General features: G+C 33.9%; 1 protein-coding gene across 1 annotated transcript in view; it reads left to right on the top strand.

Annotated features, from left to right (window-relative positions):
* Window positions 1-20,301, top strand: part of LOC109092019 (voltage-dependent calcium channel subunit alpha-2/delta-2-like) — a 213,912-nt gene that overhangs the window by 1,767 nt on the left and 191,844 nt on the right. The window contains exon 2 of the mRNA XM_042726581.1: window positions 15,493-15,574. Coding sequence (XP_042582515.1) covers window positions 15,493-15,574 — 82 coding nt within the window. The remainder of the gene's footprint in view (window positions 1-15,492; window positions 15,575-20,301) is intronic.

Below are 20,301 nucleotides of genomic sequence, written 5' to 3'. Positions count from 1 at the left end.
TTATATTGGAAATTATACATACAGTGGTTTTCTCAACTCAACTGGTGGGTTGCAATCCAAAAATAGGTCGCAAGTCTGAACAGATAGGGTTGTGATACTACAGATAACTGTATGGTCAGTATTATATAATAAAACATAAAAAATATAAACTATTAACTAAAAATAAAAAACATAAAACATTTCTTATTTCTTTGATTTCAAATGACATATTTGATTCATTGTAATATAAAAATTTTTTGGTACATTCATACAATTTGGTTACTCAATAATTTTTTTTTTATTACATTATTTTAAAAAATATTAAATATAAAAAATTTTGAACAACTCTTCAACCATTGAAACAGATTAATAAATATATTATATTCTTTATTTTATTTTGTATTATATTGCAGCATATTATATATTTTTATTTATTAATTATTTTACAATTATATATATATAATATAATATAATTTATGTAATATAATTGGTTATTTTATCCTCACTGTTTGAGGCAATTATCACTGTGTCAAGTAAAGTTTTTAATAATAATAATAATTGCAGTTGAGACATCTTTGTGCAATTTTACTGTAGACATTTGTACAATTTTATAAATATAGCCTATCCATCCTTATGTTTTGTGTACAGGGCTCTAGACTAACGTGTTGCACTGGTGCGCCTACCTTTTTTCTTAGGTGCACCAGCACAAAAGTTAGGTGCACCCAAATTTATTATCAATTAACACTGAAGTTTTACAAGTTTACCTTTTTTTTAAATCACTGTCCATATAGGCAATATTGACTTGTAAATGATTAACTAACAATATGGTCAAAATAAAGTTCTTTATTTGAAGCACAATTCTACAAGAAAGGTAAATTACTGGAAAAGTGTTGGTGCTTAAAGTGCTTCACTGAGCTGAAATTTAAACCTTAAACATCTCAAGATAAATAAAATAAAAAGAAAATCTAAATTAAGTGTTTTAAGGGCTTCAAACTGAACATCTCATGGCTCAGTGTCTTATGGACTATCTTCCATTGCAGTCACATGCCCCACGGATGGCCGACTCCTGTAATTTGGCCTTGATCTTTGGCCTTGGCTAAACCAGCTGGCCACACTCTCTCTTTAGCATGCAAAATCTTCCAGACTTGGCCCCTCTACACTGATTCTGATCAGATCTTCCACTGTGTCTGAATGAAGGGATGCTCTAGTGTCTGATCTGAACAGCTAAACAGCTTATACTACGGTTTCAGCTAATAAAGTAGTTCAGTTTTGTATGTAATGGCAAAGTGATTATATTTTATTTAGTTTTTTTTTTATTAAATTAATTTAGAAAAACGTTTGGAGAAATATAAAAATATATTGTTAAATATAAGTTTTAGTATTTTTTTTAAAGTAACAACCAGGCGGCCAGCAGCAGACAATGTGCCTATGTTTGACCAATTTAAATTGACCAATTGACCTTCTTAAATCTTCACGACTCGCCTAAAATAAAATCTATAGATATGAAACAGTTCAAGCATATAACAATGTTTAAACGTAAGACCTAGATAAATGTGACCTATATCCAATAGTTTGTGCGGAGACACTTCAGGACATGGAGACTCCAGCGTGATCACTTGCATTTTTTTCAGTGGATATGCTGTCATTTTGCTTATAAAGGTAAGAGTAATACATCATTCGTAACTACAAAGGGTCTGATTTTATTTGTGTGCACTCACAATATCAACAAAATGTTGTGCTTTTATAAAATAAAGAAAACAAACATGATGCTGTCTGCAGTCTCGTCTTTAACAGGAGTAAAAATGAACCAAAACTCAGTGAAAACATGCCTCACAGACATGATGAATATATCTATAGAAAGCTTTAAATGACTACGTAACGAAATGAAACAAATCGAAAACAAAACCTCTTTCATTATAATCATAATCCATAAAGATGCACTTCTCTCTAAAGGTGCGTCTAATGAGATGGCGAGTCAGGACACAGACTCAGAAAACACTAGTTTATTAGTAAATAATTCAAATATCTCCGTACTATTTCCCCCTGTCATATTTATGGTAATTACTTTTGCTGGTGCTTTGCTGCAAGCTTAAGCCCATTGGGTGTATTTGAACGAAGAACTGTTCAGCTGCGCCAATGGCACACACCATACTGCTGCTGCGGGACACTAAACACTTTCGAGCCGCTCTTGACAGTCGTGGTGGCACGCTCTCGTGTTGTTTCCACCAGCACGGCAATATTTTTTCATCACTAAATGATGGATGTCTAAAATATAAAAGTAAGGAGAAGTCTAAAACAGCCGGAAGCCCGGCCCACGTCTGAACTATGATGTGAAAATTTGCCCGAAGCCCGGCTCGATGGCGTAAAAAAGTCAGAGTCCGTCGGGCTCAGGCTGAAATGCAGGGCTCTAGTGTCTGTTGTTGAACCACAGGGAGACTTGCAGAGTCGCTGAGATTTTTTTTCCCCCTCGAATGGCTGGTTGCACCGGTGTGACTTCAGATTTTTTTTAGTCGCACCATTGAGACATTAAAATTGGTCGCACTCTAGAGCCCTGGTGTAGTATTTTGTATGAGCATTATATCAGAATTGTATATAAATTTAATAAAGATGTATTATTCCATGCTTGGCACGATAATATCTAACCTATAGGTCTTTGAATTATTCCTGCCTTGCATGAGAACAATGTCGTGCATTTGAAAGGATTGTTCCACTTTGCAAACAGCACAGCATATGTAATCTGTCAACCTTGATAAGCGACGTCTATCAACCTGTCAGAAGCACAGACACACTGCCAGAGAACAAATAGTCCATGTCTGGATAGTATAATGCCTAAATAGTACATTAGGCTGGTTTTCAACTCCTGTACGGTTAATAACTGATAATCTTCATAATGCGCTGATATAGACTGTCTTTTGCTCTCTCTGTTTGTGTGTTTTCTGCTCGCGGTGCTGTGGCCTGTAGTCACAGAGATTTGTAACGCTTATTTTACACAGTGCTTTGAGCCTTGAGGCCTGCTCCTCTTTACCAAACCCAGTCAGTAAGCAAGCATGACCACCACGGAGAAGGATTTAACAAAAGCAAAAAAAAAAAACATCTATCAATAACCAAAACCAAATCATGCTTATGTTTATCAAAGCCTATTCCATTCAGTGTTTTAATCTTATAAATGTAATAACAGACAAGTGTCGGTATGCTTTCTTTTCTTCATCTTTCAACCACGGATTTAGTGGCATAAAAGAAAGTGGCTGCCATGTTGTTTTTAAAGCTTTGTTCCAAAACCTAGTGAGCTGCCTACATTGGCAGTCTTTTAAGGCATCATATGCACATTCCTGACAAGGAAGCTATTTTGAAAGCCATTAATATGGTGAACAACGCAAGAAAAGTATTGATTGAAAATGTATTTCTTTCTTTATCAAAAAGTATTGACAATTTTTTTTCATCTAATTCAAATTTGTATGTTGGTGCCTCTGTAAAATGTTCCAAATTTCTCAAGTATGAAATTCCTTTGTCAAGTATGCTTCCTTGTAAGGCAACAAGACAGCTTACTAGCTTTTAAGAAGCTCACTTGTTTTGAAACTGAGCCTAAATGGTATAAAATCCTGGTCTTTAATTCATAAACTTCAGCCATTGAGTTAATCGTGTACCTGTTTATAAATGGGTAAACCCCAAAATCTCCACACTGATAACATTTAAGGGTGTTTTGTGCTACAGATTTGCATCATGATAACGCAATTTGAGTGAGAGACATGCGCTCTCGGTTAATGGCAAAATGACTCAGCATTTAAATAACTAATTTTTAGATGAAAGTAACCTCTTCTTAGTGACACAAACCGAGTCTCTTGTCTTCTTTCTATTGGTCGACCAATATGTGTTTTTTGACAGCCGATGCCGATATCTCGGAAAGTAGGGTGGCCGATATAAACCTGATATAATTTTATTTATTTTAATTCATATTAAAGACATTTTAAATAATTTGAAAATGGATTTAAAAATAAATGTGTAAAATAAACATACTTATACTTTAGATGACAATGTATTTTTCACAAATAAATAAATATTTAATAAAAAGTCAACACTGTAACCAACAGGGCACTAAGTAATCTGGGACATTTGTGTGCATTGGCAATCATATGTTTTCAAATAAAGCCAAGGTAACACTCATTTTACATACAGCACACATTGAAAATGACATGAATATGACTGGGCAAATGCATAAAGCACAGCATAATTTAAAATCACCCTAAATTTTGTCGATCGCACATCTCCAGTGAGGCTGAACTCTCTCCTCCTGTCCGCATTCAGTTTGCATGGACCGACCGTCACACAGAGCACACGCGATCGTGCAGGATACAAATGCACACTTCACAAGATCTCAACTAGATTCGAAGTTTGCAAGTTTGTGAAATTAAATGTTCATTAATAGACATTCAAAGATTTGTTCAAATGATTTAAATGCGTATTTGCTGAATGCTGACGGCAAACAAGACAGTATTATAATGTTTTCTTTTCTATTACTAATAATATTACAGCAATCTTTATAATACTTTTATTGTATACATTTTAATTCCTTTGTTTAACCGTTCTATCTGATTATAAGACAGACTTCTATCCATACTAGACAGAACTATTAACGACGACGCCAATCTCAGCGGTGTCAAAATAAAAGTCCCGCCTTGAATGCATCGGTCAAACAGGAAAAACTTATCGGCCGATGCCGATATTTGAAAAATGCCAAATATCGGCCGATGTATCTACCTTGGCGATATAGATCGGTCGACCACTACTTCTTTCAACTGTTTTTTTTTGTTTTTTTTTTCATTTTATTCAGATATAGCTTTGAGCTCACAGTTTGAAAAAGACTTGTGGGTATGGTTGTGCACCTTTTAAATGCAAACTTTAAATGAAAAAAATAAAACGCCTTATGTTTTCAATTCAATTTTAAGTTAGCTAACAGGATCCAGTGAGTAAATATCATAATTGGTCTAAGTTAATGATGTAATTTTATTTGTTATGTAATGTTCTTTGAATTCCAATTCAGTGTATTCTCCTTCCTGTTCAACATCCTGTGAGGGTGTGGCCAGTTCAATTCAAATTCCAGTTAATGCTTTGAAATCAGGAGTCAGTTCTTACAATAAATTCAGAATTTCACCATATTTTTTTATTCTTAGTGTTATTGTTATTAGTGCACTAAAAATGTGTAGAAACAATTTTTACTTTGTAATTGACCATTCGCAAAGACCCGCCCTCCTGAGTTAATGTTGCCATCCCTGACAAACAATGTCGCTCTCATGCTACAAATAATGTTCCCAAAGAAAAAACTGACAACACACCAACAGACAAGACACAGCAGGTTATTTCTGGTATGAAACAAGGTCTCAGGACTCTCAGCTTTCAAATTTTTGTCATTAAAAAAAAAAATCAAACAATAAATACTGCTCTGTGGCTCTTTAATTTGTCATAACAGATCATTGTATTGCCTCAGTTCAAACACGTGAACCGATCGTCTTTTCATATTTACTCAAAGCATGTAATGAACATGAATAATCAACCGAGAAATATAATATAATATATAGCTCCCAATTGGGGTGAAGTTCACAGGATTTTGTCCACAGAATGAGCACGTGTTTTAATAATAAGCCTATTATTTTATTCTCTATAGCTGTCGGGAAAGATGGCAGATAGCAGCCGTGGCACATAATATCTGCGTTCTGATTGGTCAGATTGCCAGTCAGTCAAGCTCTTTGCGAATGGTCATTTGGTAGTAAGTTTTACAGTTAAGTGCAAAAACAGCAACACATTGAATTAGACATGAATTTAGGAAGAAAGACTAAAATAATATTTTCTCATAAAACATATTAAAATCATCTGTTTTATTTATAACTTCAAAACAAACTTTTTTTAACAGTGTAGAAGTATATTACGGTCCTGAATGGCATTTATCACACATTCTATGCTAAAAGATTATTGATATATTATTGAGATAACCGTCTCTGTCGGTTCAGTCTCGGCATCGGTGAGAAGATAATGGGCCAGAGCAACGCCGACTCTACAAAACACTTCTGGCTGACAGACGGCTTTTTCTCTATGGGCCGATCTCGGCTGAAAGCTGTGTGCCCAATCTGCCTACGCGGCAGGTCCACACTCGGTGTAGTTGTGTGTATGAACCTTCGGCCCGAGTTCGTTTTATCACAGACGGGGCGCTGCTAGAATGAAGCGAATCATCCGCCTGAGAAAACTTTTTTAAGCGGTTAAATCCTGAGCTTTCGGCGGGTAGTCGCCAGTGGCGACCTCAGCAAAAACGTCACTCGCAAATTAATATTTATGGTCACAAATGCGACTGTTTTAGTCCCAGTTTGGAGCCCTGCACTGTCATATTCATGTCATTTTTACAGTGTGCTGTATATAAAATGAGTGTTACCCTGGCTTTATTTGAAAAATATGAACTTCCCAGAATACTGAGTGCCCTGTTGGTTAGTGTTTACTTCCTTTTTAATTATATTTTTTTTATTAAATGTTTATTTATTTGTGAAAAATGCTTTGTCATCTAAAGTATAAGTATGTTTATTTTATACATGTATTTTTAAATCCATTGTCAAATGATTTAAAGGGGTCATGAAATGAGAAACCAAATTTGCCTTGATCTTTTGGAATATAAGAGGTCTTTGTACCATTAAAACGTCCTGCAAGTTTCATAGCTTAAGACGTCCTCCCCATTATAAACGAGCCATTTATTTAATCAAAAATAATACAGCTCGTTCTGGATCCATGGTAAGAAGTGACGTCACGGTGCGAAGTGACGTCACGGTGCGAAGTGACGTTCCAACCATTTGCATATGACCGCCTCCAGACACTACGCGCTACTACACTCATTTCGTATCGTTGTCGCGCCGCGCGCCTCACAAGTGTTCAGTCGACGGACAGCGAGTGGGTCTGTGTACAGGAAAATTACAATGCCACGCAGTATGGCGTTATTTCCCTGTCAAATGTCGAGAGCGCATTATTGTAGCGCGAAAGTACATTAATATAATGTGCGAGCGCGAATCTCTCTGCTCGCGCGCGGGAAATGGGCGCGCGCTCTCAGATACACGTTGCTCTTGTAAGAATTTTCTCTGGGCTCGCTCAGAGAGTATGCCTGCACTTAAAACGTGTTCAGTGCAATCGCGAATCTCTCCTCTTCGCTTAAAGTAAGAGTGTATGTGCTTAGACTGTGTCCCGTGCGTTCGCGCATGGCCAAGTACTCTTCTTTTCGAATTCTTTCTCTTTGCTCTTGGCATAAACGCTGTCAAAACGGCAACAACCAATCAGAAATAGGCTTCAACGACTGACCAATGAAAACAACGCGACATCGTACATGGAATCACCCGCTACTAAAACAGTTACGCTCAATCCACAAATGTTCTGGCTGGGGGTGTTAATAGTTGATCCATAGGCACTGTCGTTAGCCAATCATAACAGTGGGGCGTTAACACTGAACTCTTAAAGGGGAAACAACCCAAAAACAGACTGTTTGAATCAAAGGATGAGAAACAGGGTGGGAAAATGTCATAATTCACTACATTTTAAAAGTTTAAAAAAAAAAAAAAAACTATAGTAATACTATATTTGCACCTAGGGGACCATAATAATAAAATAAAAAAAACCATGTCATGACCCCTTTAAAATTTCTTAAATATTAATTACAATTTAAAAAAACAATATCGGCTTTATATCGGCCCCCTTGCTTTCCAAGATATCGGCATCGGCTGTCAAAAAAAACAATATCAGTCAACCACTAATTATAACCTAAAGATACAAAATAAAAGTTTTAAACATAAAACATTTTTACACAAATCAACTTTCTTGGTAAAAAAAACACATTTTTACTCAAATTAATCAAAATGGATCTATAGTGTTTTGGAACCAAACTCTTCATATATTGATTCCTATTAGAGCAACTGTATTGAAGATTTTGAGTAGTGAGTAGTGATTTTTCTCTTAGTGTTTTGGTATTTTATTAACATTAAAGGAAAAATTCACCTAAAAATAAAAAGTTCATTTACTCGTGTAAAAGTTGTTTTAAACCTAAATGAGTTTATTTATTATGCTGAAAATAAATTATATTTTGAAGAATGTGGAAAACCAAACAGTTGCTGGTCCAGAGTGACTTTCATAGTATTTTTCCCCCTAGAAATTCAGTGTGGACCAGCAACTGTTTGGTTACCCACATTCTTCAAAATATATTTTCTTGTGTTCAGCACATTTTAGACATAACCAACTGAGCCTATACATTAACCTTGTGTGTTTTGACAGTAGTGCTAAAGATAACTTATTTCAGCAATCAGGCGCTGTTTAACAGGTTTTTTAGTGTACACGCTTTGTATGAACATGATCAGAAAAAGCGCATGTCAGAACAGCAAGTGAATGAAACCTTTAACCAGAAAGCCTTTAAACCACATGCAAATAATGTACTTGCGAATAAGTGCGGTGCCCCGTGAGAGTAACTCTATCACTGAGTTAACACTAATGTGAATGTATGTGGAGTTGTACAGTATATTGAGACGGCAGCGCCAGAACTACAGCTGATAGAATCTGCACTGTAGAACGATATTAGCCTACGATATTTCTTCTAAAGCAGATCGTGGAGGCATTTTTATTGTTCACAATCAAAAAATCGCACACACCTAATATATATACAGTATATAATATATATAATGTATACATAATAAAAAAAATAGTATAATTAATTCTTAACAATTTATAAATAGTAAAAAAAAAAACAAATATAAAAAAATAATAATAATAATAATAAAGTAGTAATAGAATATAAATTCTATATAGTATAGCAAATATATTTCACAAATTAAGAAACAAGTAGTATATAGTATAGCAAATATATTTCACAAATTAAGAAACAGAATATGTTGACAATGCAAGTAAAAAATCTGCTAGTATATCGTGGTCAGGCACTATATAAAGGCGTTTGGATGATGGAGTCATAAAGCATGACCTGGCACATTTTATAGCCTGTGTGAGTATAAAAGAGCAAGCATTCTAGATTCCCGCACATGCTGGAGGTGTTGTCATTAGTGGTTAGCATCAGTACTCCCTCACTCTGAAAACCTTTATTTTTCCCTCTGTGACCTTTTCTCGGTTCACACGTTTTCTTCAGCAGTGCAACCATTTATTACCATCTTCTCCTAGATCTTTCATTAGGAGCTGTGTAATCTGAACATGCTCAGTCTCATTTCTTCCCTTCCTGTGTATCTGTCAGTTTCAGATCAATAGATTACAGGAATCTCCCTCTGCACTGGCTCAGCTGCTTGTATTTGCATCAGGGGTTTCTGAGGTCACAGTACTTATAATAACAGGGTTTGGCTTAGTTCAGTTAATTAAGTTTGAAAAGCATGAAACGTGAGAGGAAGCAGTGAGTCAGAGACGGGTCTCGTGGAAAAAAAACACTTTTGGGAAAAGCTAAAGAAAATGAAGCCATTTTTTGATTCAACATATGTTTTTTATGGTAAAATCTTAGCAAACCATTGGAGATTTGTTCTTGCCCAAAGGATGCTGAGTTGCCCACAGAGTGAACTGGCTTTCTTTTTCCTTGAGTGAATTAAATCTCAGCTGCCAAAAGACATTTCACTTAACCGAATCAACCTCTAATGGATGTTTTGTAAGAATACACTAAACCAAAGTAGCCTTCAAATCGAATTTACTATAGGTAACTGCTGCTTGTTTTCTCATTATTAGTATTACCATGTCTCATAGTTAGGATTTTTTGATTTGAACACACCCCTATTTTATATGCATGCAAGCTTGCATTGACAGGTCTTTTATCCATTGCTTTAAAGGTATTTTATTATTATGTATTACTTGGGAATTTAACCCATGACCTTGATGTGGCAAGCGCCACGCTTTACTAGAAATCTGCACGAACATACTTGAACACACTTGTCACACGTTTGTGCTGTGGACTCAAGCTGTGTGGCAATGAAGAGATTGCGCTGCACTTTTGTGTGCGATCAGAATTAGGATTGAGATGCAAGACAATGGATTCACTTGAACACACCCAGAACAAAAAAATAAGATTGAAATGTAAGTAAAAATAGATTAAAATAAACATTTTGTTAAAATAAATAAAAATGTGATTTAAATAAATACATAAAATAGATGAAAAGGGTAAATAGATTAAATAAATAAAAATAGATTAAAATAAAAAATAATATATCTTGCAGTACAGTACTACAATTAAAAAAAATCATGTAACTTAATAGAAATTAAAATTTTTCAAATAATATTTTGATATATAACTAATATCCATATTTCACAGAATAAAAAGGGTCTTTATGCAATAAACTATATAAATCCTTTTAAAATTTTAGGATCGGGGTGCCTTGCACAAAGATCATTTTAGGGGCTGTTCACACAAAATAAGTCTTTGCATCTAAAAATGTGAGTCGCAGCGTTCAGGTATGGTTATAAAAAAAAAGTGCAGCACAGTATGTCTCCTCTGCCATGTTGCTTTCAAATAAAATTTTTGCCATACCAACTTGCTACTGTAAACAAAAGCTCACACTGCTTGCTCCATGTGGGATGATTTTAGACTCGGATAATTGTGCGTGCATCTATTAATCATTCTATGTACTACATACATTTTATGCATGTATCTTAGCAACCACGAACAAGTGCCTTTCAATTTGAGTGTGTGGAATTCGGGATAAAATGATTGTGCAGAAATTTGTACAAATACTGACATGTTTGCAAATAAAAATGTTCTGTTCCGCATTAATATATCATAAATTGCTCATGCTAAAAGGAATCCGTGCATTTGTAGATCAGGTAACATGCGTCATTTATTGAGGTCTTGTTCGAGTCGATCTTGTTCGGTTCATTTGGATTTTGAGACTTCATTTTCACAGTTTACAGAAAAGCTACCAGCTACAGCTACAGCTACCAAAGAACAAGTCCCAGTGCAATTCATTAACGTGTACAAGATTAAAAAAATTCGCAAATGTGCATAACTACACTGAAACAAATGCTTATCAACCGGTGTCTGCAGAATTAACAGTTACATGAATGTACAGAATTTTGTTCAAATAGATACATATTTGTGAATACAAATGTCATAGTTGTAACATTTCAGTATTATAATTTGTGCATGTAGCAAATACATTTTGCATTTGTGGATCAGGTGAGATTTCGTACATTCATTCACATCTCTTCTGAGTCTGTTCTTTTTGATTCATTTGAATTTTGAGACTTTAGTTCCACTCTTTTAGCTTGCACAATCCACATGCACAGCTCGCGCTCCACACACAGCTGAGCCTAAGAAAATCATCGACTACAAGATGCTACTAAAAGTAGCACGTCGGAATGGAAAAAAGCATTCTGTGTGACAGGCCCCTTATGAAACATTTATGACACCTTAAAAATGTCTTCAAAAAACCATGCATGTTAGAAATCACTTAGAACACCTTAAAAATGTATAACAAAAAGTATAGTTTTCAGGCCAAGTCAAACATGATGGCAGTGAGTTTTGCATAGGTAAGCACTTTGTAAATTTTCTTCAAAAAATGAAAAAAAGTAGTTTATCATGTATTGTTTGGCACCGTAGAAGAAATAAAATGCTAGTGTGCTGTATGTACTTTGTTGTAAATCTTATATCTTACAAAACATGGTGATTTGTCACTTGCGTATGAGGAAAACAGTGCATTAACTGCATTAGACAGTAATTGTGGATTTGTGGAGAAGTGTGTTTTCTTTGTTGCCGTCATGAATTATTCTCCAGCTGATCTTCCTATCCTTGTCATTCAGATGAAGCTGACATTTCACTTTGACATTTCTTTTTCTGTGCTATCATTCAATGACAAATGACCATGTTGCTTGGCTGATGGTGGAGATAGATGTTGTTACATCTTTTTTGGGTTTGCAGTGAAACAGCTGTAATAGAGAGAGTAAATATCTGAAATCAGTGCTCTGAAAGCACTGGACTGTTTGCGGGTGTTTTAAGGTTTACTCAGCTCTGAATGAAGTTACGATTGCATTTATGCATGCCATTACTTTGGTCTCAGTCGATTTCTTAGGGCTTTTTACACAGCTCAGTGTACATTGAGATGTAGGTGCTAAAAGCCCTTAAAGCTTTTAGTGTGAATATGTTAATTTGTGTATTAGAAAAGCCAGTCCTTTCTTTGTGTATTCACTAATAGATGGGTGTGTTTTTGGTAGTGGTTGACCGATATATCGCCAAGGCCGATATAACGGCCGATATTTGGCATTTTTCAAACTTGACCACACAGTGCTCACATTTTCCCTCTTGTTTACTGTCGTTGTTAACAGTTCTGTCTAATACGGATAGAAGTCTGTCTAATAATCCGATAGAACTGTTAAACAAAGGGATTAATTTATAAGTATTATAACGATTGCTTTTATATTATTAGTAATAGAAAGGCAAACATTATAATACTTTTTCGTTTGCCATCAGCATTAAGCAAATACGCATTATATAATTTAAACAAATCTTTGAATGACTTATGAACATTTAATTTTACAAACCTTGCAAACTTAGTCGAATCAAGCTGTGAGATCTTGTGTAGTCTGCATTTTTATCCAGCATGATCGCGTGTTCTCTGTGTGAAGGTCAGTCCGTGTGAATTGAATGGTTTAAACTTTAATCTCTGGTTTCAAATTATGCTGCGCTTTATGCACTTGCCCACTGTCATATTCATGTCATTTTCACTGTGTGCTGTATGTAAAATGAGCGTTACCCTGGCTTTATTTGAAAAATATGATTTCCAACGCACACAAACTTCCCAGAATACTGAGTGCCCTGTTGGTTACAGTGTTTACTTGCTTTTTAATATTTTTTTATTAAATATTTGTTTATTTGTGATAAATACTTTGTCATCTAAAGTATGTATATTTTTTACACATGTATTTTTTAATGCATTGTCAAATGATTTCAAATATCTTAAATATTAATAATATATATTTTTTTAATTATATCGGCTTTATATCGGCTATCGGCCCCCCTGATTTCCAAGATATCGGCATCGGCATCGGCATCAGCTGTCAAAAAACCAATATCAGTTGAACACTAGTTTTTGGTAATGTGGACATCCATTATCTTTTATCTTCAAGTTCTGTCTGAACTCAAAAACCTGCTCTATTACGTTAAGGCTTCTGTCTATAACTTGATTTGATGCCTCATTGTTCCTGAAAGGTCAGACCACATAATTGCAAAAGTCAGCTGTTTTTTTTATGTATATATATTTTTTACTTTCAGGTTGAGAAATGTTTTTGTGTTTGTTAAAATAAAATAAATACATACATAATATACATATATTTTTTCCTTTTTTGAGTCTGCAACTTTTTTTTTTTTTGAAAATTTTTTTCTTGATAAACTTTATTTATTTAGGCTATTTATTTATTTGCTTTTCATATCTTTCAGTTGGTATGTTTTCAATGGAATAAAGAAACATTGCTAATATATTCACACATTTGTGTAGATGTGTTATACTCTTAAAGGTAATTCTTCAATTTCAAACTACAATAAAACTACAAAAATTACAAGATTATCTAGATATTTTTTTAATAAGAATGTATTAATTTCTCCTCCAGTTTTTTTTTTTTTTTTTGTGCAGGATTACAAATAATAACATTATAATTATTACTAGATCTCTTTTTCTTTTTTTTTTTTTTTTTGTCACTTTGTCAACTACTGGACAGTCGATGTCATTCCTTTTTTATTTCATTTAATTAATTCCTTTTTTTTATTTTAATTATCTCCTTTTTGCTGCCTTTTCAATTCTTTCACAGTTGGAAAGAACAAGCACTGTCATTACTGTTTTTGATTTTACATTTTTTATATTTACAATTTTTTTACATTTTATTTTTGAAATTAAATTTTACAATATAGTGTTCTGCTAGAAGTATATGGTGAAGATGACTTTCAGTGAATAATAAATTTAATTCTGTTCCTCACACAGAACTATCATATGACTATAAAACAGAAATGTTTAAAACAACAGCACGTTTTATGTGTTTTGTGATAGAAAAAGTCATACAAGTTTTGAACAAGTTGAGGGTAAGTAAATGATGATAGACGATTCATTTTAGTCCGCACTATCCCTTTAAGTACATACAGCAAGTTATAGCCATGCAGTGCAGTCGACGTAGCTCATTCGCCTCTGTTTGTGTACATAACGTTCCGGGCCTAAGAAAGCATTTTCTTACTTTCCACTCTCTGTCCATCTCTCTTCTGCTGAATCTCATTGTGTTAAGAGCTTTAGGAGCTGCAGGCAGATATACAGCTCTGATCTGTGGACGTTTGATCGCTTCATTCGCGTTTGGCCCAGTTAGCAAGTGTTGTTGCTGCTTAGGGAGGCACTTCTGTCAGAACCGGGCTTTCTTTATCATTCGGCTCCTTAAACATCCACTCTTACCTGCCAACAGCCAAGCAGCCCATTGCCAGAGAAAGAGAAAGAGCAGATGAGAGTTTGGAAGGGTAGTGATTAAAGTCAAGATGAATCCAAACTGAGCCTGTTTACTTTCTTAAAGTTCATGATTTACTCCTGCAACGTCTTTGCAAATCTGTAAGCTGTTCCTCCTCCTCCTGGGACATTCAAGGTCACAGGGTCACAGTCAAAATAAAAGCATTTGTATTAATTGTTCATTATCAACGCTGTAGTATGAAACAGACAGTTTTGTCAGTTTTCTGATATAAAATAACTGACAAATGCTGATTACTCATAAAACCCTGCTGTGTGTCTGAAAATACTGATTTGGTCTTTATCCATCTGCTTTGATTGAATGTCTTTGACTTCTAATTTATAATATTTTTCACGTTATTCAATTTAATTCATTTCAAGTTTATTTGTATAGCGCTTTTCACGTTGCAAATCCTTGCAAAGCAGCTTTACAGAAAATTAAAGATTCTAAATTATATTTAGTAATATCTTATCAGTGGCGACTATCTCAAGTCATTTATAGCAAAATTTGGTATTTTTTTATGTTGTCTGAGGGTTGGCATCATCTGAGGTCTTCTGGGGGGTTGGCATCAACTCTTCTCTGGTGTTCGGTCATCTCGTATTGTAAGGGCTGGATCCAGACTGAAGCTTGTGTAATTCTTAGTAGAAACAGAGAAGGTAATAGAGAAAAATTAGCGTAGCTGCTGTTCCAACTAAGCAAAAAATTATGTGTTCAACCCAAGCAAAATAATGAAAATCAGATTATTTGAAGTACAAGGTTATGAGATACAATATGTGAATGCTTGGCTAAAGAGATGTGTCTTTAAATTGGATTTAAACAGAGAGAGTGTTTCTGAACCCCGAACGTTATCAAGAAGGCTGTCCCAGAGTTTGGGAGCCAAATATGAAAAAGTTTTTGAAAAAAATTTGATTACATTTCCATTTTGTTTTTTCTTTTGTTGCCACACACACTATATAGGACCGATAGTATGTGAATTGGGATTTAACCATTATGTGATGTAATTATTGCACATTTGCATTGCTCTTAACCAGTGCTCTCTGTGTCTAACAGGATGATGCACTGGGCAGGTCGGATTGAGAAGGAACTGGAGAAGGTGCTGCAGCTCGTCACCGGAGTTCAGCAAATGAAAGGAGTAAGTTTAACCTCTTTAACTTGTTTTACACTGTACTGCTGTGCTAGATGGAAAAATATTGTGTAGTTTCAGAGCTTTAGGGCAAAGGCGCCTCTCTTCAGTATCAGTGTGGAAGCGACCATAATATTCACACTGTATTATTTACCTTTGTTGTGGTGCCTTAGGAGGAAGCTTTAACTTGTTTCGGATGTTATGATAACAGTGGTTGCATAAAATGATTACAGTAATAGCAGTGTTTCTTTGTGGTCGTTTCAATAGTGACATTTCATAACAATAATTTTCTGTTGACAGCGGTCACACAGTCTTTGGCACTAAGCAATAATTTCACAGTAGATTCTGAAACCCTGAAGAACTATATATGTTGCATTGTATACAATATTTTACACGTATGTTTAAGTTTTTAAATGAGTATTCCATATTATTTGTGAATTTGTTAATATTTAAATAGACCAGGAAAATACATTGTTGCAATGCATTTTTCTATTACAAATTAGATTATGATCTAATAATACATAAAATGAAAAAAAATAAATAAATAAATAATATATATATATTATATATATATTATATGTGTGTGTGTATATATAAGACAATATATATATATATATATACTGTATATATATATATAGTGCCCTCCATAAGTATTGGAACAGTAAAGACAAAATTGTTCTGTTTGCTGTGGAGTTAAGAAATCTGTAAATATGATTAAAAGATGAATATGAGACAAAACTACAGATGTCATTTTATTATTGGGTGATTCAGCACAAAGATGTTTTACCAGCTAAGAAGATCAGTACTTTTAGAGTTTCATCTCCCTATCTGATGTGAGCATAAGTATTGGAACAGTTGCCTCACAGATCTTTCTAAGTGTTCAGCTGTGTCCTGTTGCATTAATTCTTCAGATATTAAAAGCAGGGAATGTGTCTTATCAGTTATATCCATTACTTTTGCATTCTAAATCTTTTATTGCATTCGATGATGACACACACAAAACCAGTATGAAGACGAGGAATCGGACTCTGAAAGAAAAGCAAACAATTTGGATGCTAAAAGAAAAGAGGAAGTAAATTAGAACTATAGGAAAAACAAAGAGCATGGAGAAATCAAGAGTTTGAAAACTACCGGCGACATCAGCAACCAACGACGACCTGATCGGCTGAGAAAAACAACAGTAGATGATGAGACACAAATCATAAAAGCTGTGAAAATGAACCCTAAAATGCATGTCTGTAAAATCACCAACAACCTCCAGAAAGCTGGGGTGATGCTGGGGTGATGCTGAAATGATCATCTTGGCTACCAATATTCAAGAAAATGCCACCAAACTCATTAGAAAGCACTTCATACTGGATCAGGGCAATGACCCAAAACACCCTGTCAGTTCAGTCAAGGACTTTTTATCAGGGAAAAGAAATGTAAAGTCTTAGATTGCCCAAATCAATCTCCAGATTTAAATCCGATTGAAGATGAGACTAAAGACAGAAACTCCCCAAAACAAGCAACAGTTGGATTGGCTGCATTACAAAGGCAAACGCATTTCAACCTCATAAGACCAAGAGTCTGCTGATGTCTATGGGTTGCAGACTCACTGTTCTGATTGCACGCAAGGGATCTGCAACTAAATACTAGCTTTTAATCTTTTACACCTGCCTTAAATTCAACTGTTTCCAATATTTATGCTCACATCAAATAGTGGGATGAACTCTAAAAGTGCTGTCCTTTTTATTTGGTAAAACATGTATGTGTCGAAGACCTTACATTCTGTACTTACATTCACACTTTGACATTCTGTAGATTTGTCACATATTCATCTTTTAAACATATTTGCAAATGTCTTTACTCCACAGCAGAGAAAGCAATTTTGTCTTTACTGTTCCAATACTTATGGAGGGCATTGTATATATATAATTATCACTGATTGATAATAATAATGATGATAATCATAATAAAAATAATAAAAATATCAATAATATGTGAGAATAATAATAAAATATAATAAATACAAATGTTATATAGTATAAAATATTTCAGAATTTATTTCACATGTCTGTTTCACATGTTTATTATTATATATATATATATATATATATATATATATACTATTATATATATATAGATAATATATATATATAATAGTATAATTAGTATTCTCTAAAATTAGTAAAATTTAAAAAAATAATAAACAGCATTAAAAAATTCTTAAACCATGAAAATGCATTTTTACTGAGTGAAAATAAGAATTTAAAATAATATAAAAATTTTTTTTTTTTTTTTTTTTTGCTGAAATACAATTAATAATATTAATAATAATAATAATTGCATATGAGATGGTGATAATGTCTTAAACAGTGTAACATAAAAAAAATTTAATTTAAAATTAGTAATATGTTAGAATAATAAAATATAATACAATATTACACACACACACACACACACACACACACACACTTCTATATATATATATATATATAATATATTAATATATATATATATATATATATATATGCCAGTTTTTGTTTGTTAGCATTAAAATATATATATATATACATTTTAAATATGTTTAAATATTCACAAATTATTTCCAGTAAATTGTATCTCAGGCTATTTCAGTTTTCAAGCGCTGGCAGTTTTTGTTTGTTAGCATTAAAAATATTCTGCTGGCATACACAGCAGAGTAACTGATAGGGAGACTAAACATTCTCAGTTATTATTATTATTGAGGGCAAAATATATTTTAATTTGTCCACCCGTATATGTGTGTGTGTGTCGTTTAGAAAATCAGTTTGGGACACTGAATGCATGCAAGTCTGTGTTTGCACTCTCAGTAGCTGAAGGTTGCTGAGTCTGTGGTCTGAGTGTGAGTGTGTGTGTATGCAGTGAGTCTGTGAAAGCACATTTATCTCCAGCCCAAACAGGAGTCGTCACAGGGAGTGCTAAATGGCCCAGCATGTGCAGAAAAAGCCATTTTCTAAATGAATGCCTCTCCCTATATGTGCATCTGATAGAAGTCTTCCCTGGGCTACGGCGGCCTGCTAACAAGATTGCTTTCCTTCGTTACTCTCTCTTTCCTCTTCATGCCCAGTTTATTCCGATATTCTTTTCCCACCCATTCTGGAAAAAAAAAGTCTTGCAAATGAATTCTAAGCATTTTTTTTTTTTGCTTCTCAAATTTATTTTGGAGAAAGTAAATAGAACGGACCTGCCGCTTTCAGCATGCAACAATCTTGAATACATTTTCTTGAAAAATTGCAAGCAGGTGAGTTGGAAATATTTGGGATGGAGAGAAGGAGAGAAATGGAGAAAGGAGTAATCAGAAAGATCACTATCTTAATGCAAGTTCAACGCAAGTACTTAACCATAGCGAAAATTCAGATAGAAGATGTTATTCAGACCTCTGGATAGATAAACTCAGTCAGTAAACATGGTTAGGTCTAGTGATAGAATCTTGATGATCAGTATCGGCTGATATCTTTACCTGTTTGGCTTAATGTGAACTTCTGAGTATAAATTTCCTGATTTTTTTTGTTTTGGAGTGAATTTTGAGTAAATATATAGTGTTGTCTCTTTTAAAAATGAAAATTAATATAAGTTTAGTTAAAATGTAAAGCATGAAAAAAGTTTTATACTTTTTTTTTTTTTGTAGTTTTACATTGTCTTTACTGATTAGATTTTTACAAATGCTTGAACATTTAGTTTTAGGAGTGTAACGATTAACTGCGAGCCAGTTGAAAATCGATTTAAATATGTGATGATTAAAATCGGTTTGAAATGTTACACCAGTCGTGATTCATTTAGGTGTAGGAGTTTATATGAATGCATGTCTGAGGGGAACTCTCTGTCTTTAGAAAAGTTTGGATGGTATTTTTCTTTTCATCTTGCCTCTGTATAATGCATAGCCTATTAAACTTCATTAAACTTTAAGTGCAGCGCTGCTTTGTTAACAGTAGAAACCGAGGAAAGGCTTTAAGCGACACCTGCTGGCAGACAGTGAATCTGCGTCTCATTCAGTTGTATGCAGATATTTTAATGTATAGTTTCACAAAACTGAAGTCAAACCATTCTGTTTTTGCTTCCAAATTTTTAAATTATACAATCTAATTTTAATTAAAAACTGCTCATGTTTCATGTATGCAGCATCTTTGTTTGAATCATGATTAAAATGCAGTGGTTGCCTCTCATTTTAAATGGAAAGAACACAGACAAAGCCTTATTTTGTTTATATGAAGATATTCATTTTATTTGTGTTACTTATTTATTTGATTTGGGACTTGTTTTAAAATTTCAATTTAGTTTTGTTATTTACATTTATATTATATTTAAATTTAGTCATTTAGCAGTCGCTTTTATCCAAAGCTACGTACAAATGAGGACAATAAGGGCCTGGGAACGGTATTTAGAATTTTTCTTTACCGAGCGGTTGAAAAAGCAATAAAATTCCCGCGGTATTGCGGTTAAACCGCATCCCGCCATTCATTTGAAGATCTGAACCATAAAGACAAACAAACACATTTTTATTTATCGTATTGATCGTAATAGATATTAATTTGCGCATGTTTATTTTTCCATATTTTTACCTTCAGATTAGTCGTCGTCATAACACAATCACTTAAACATAACGATTTTGCGCGCACAGAAAGAAATTGAGCATAAGGGACCAACGTTTATTTAACATTTATTATTTCACAATTTAGAATAAGAACATTCATATATTTGTTGCTAGAAAAAAA

The sequence above is a fragment of the Cyprinus carpio genome, chromosome B6 (genome assembly GCF_018340385.1).
Source record: "Cyprinus carpio isolate SPL01 chromosome B6, ASM1834038v1, whole genome shotgun sequence".
NCBI lineage: Eukaryota > Metazoa > Chordata > Actinopteri > Cypriniformes > Cyprinidae > Cyprinus > Cyprinus carpio.
Note: the sequence above shows the minus strand (reverse complement) of the source record. Positions and strands in the feature narration are given on the sequence as shown.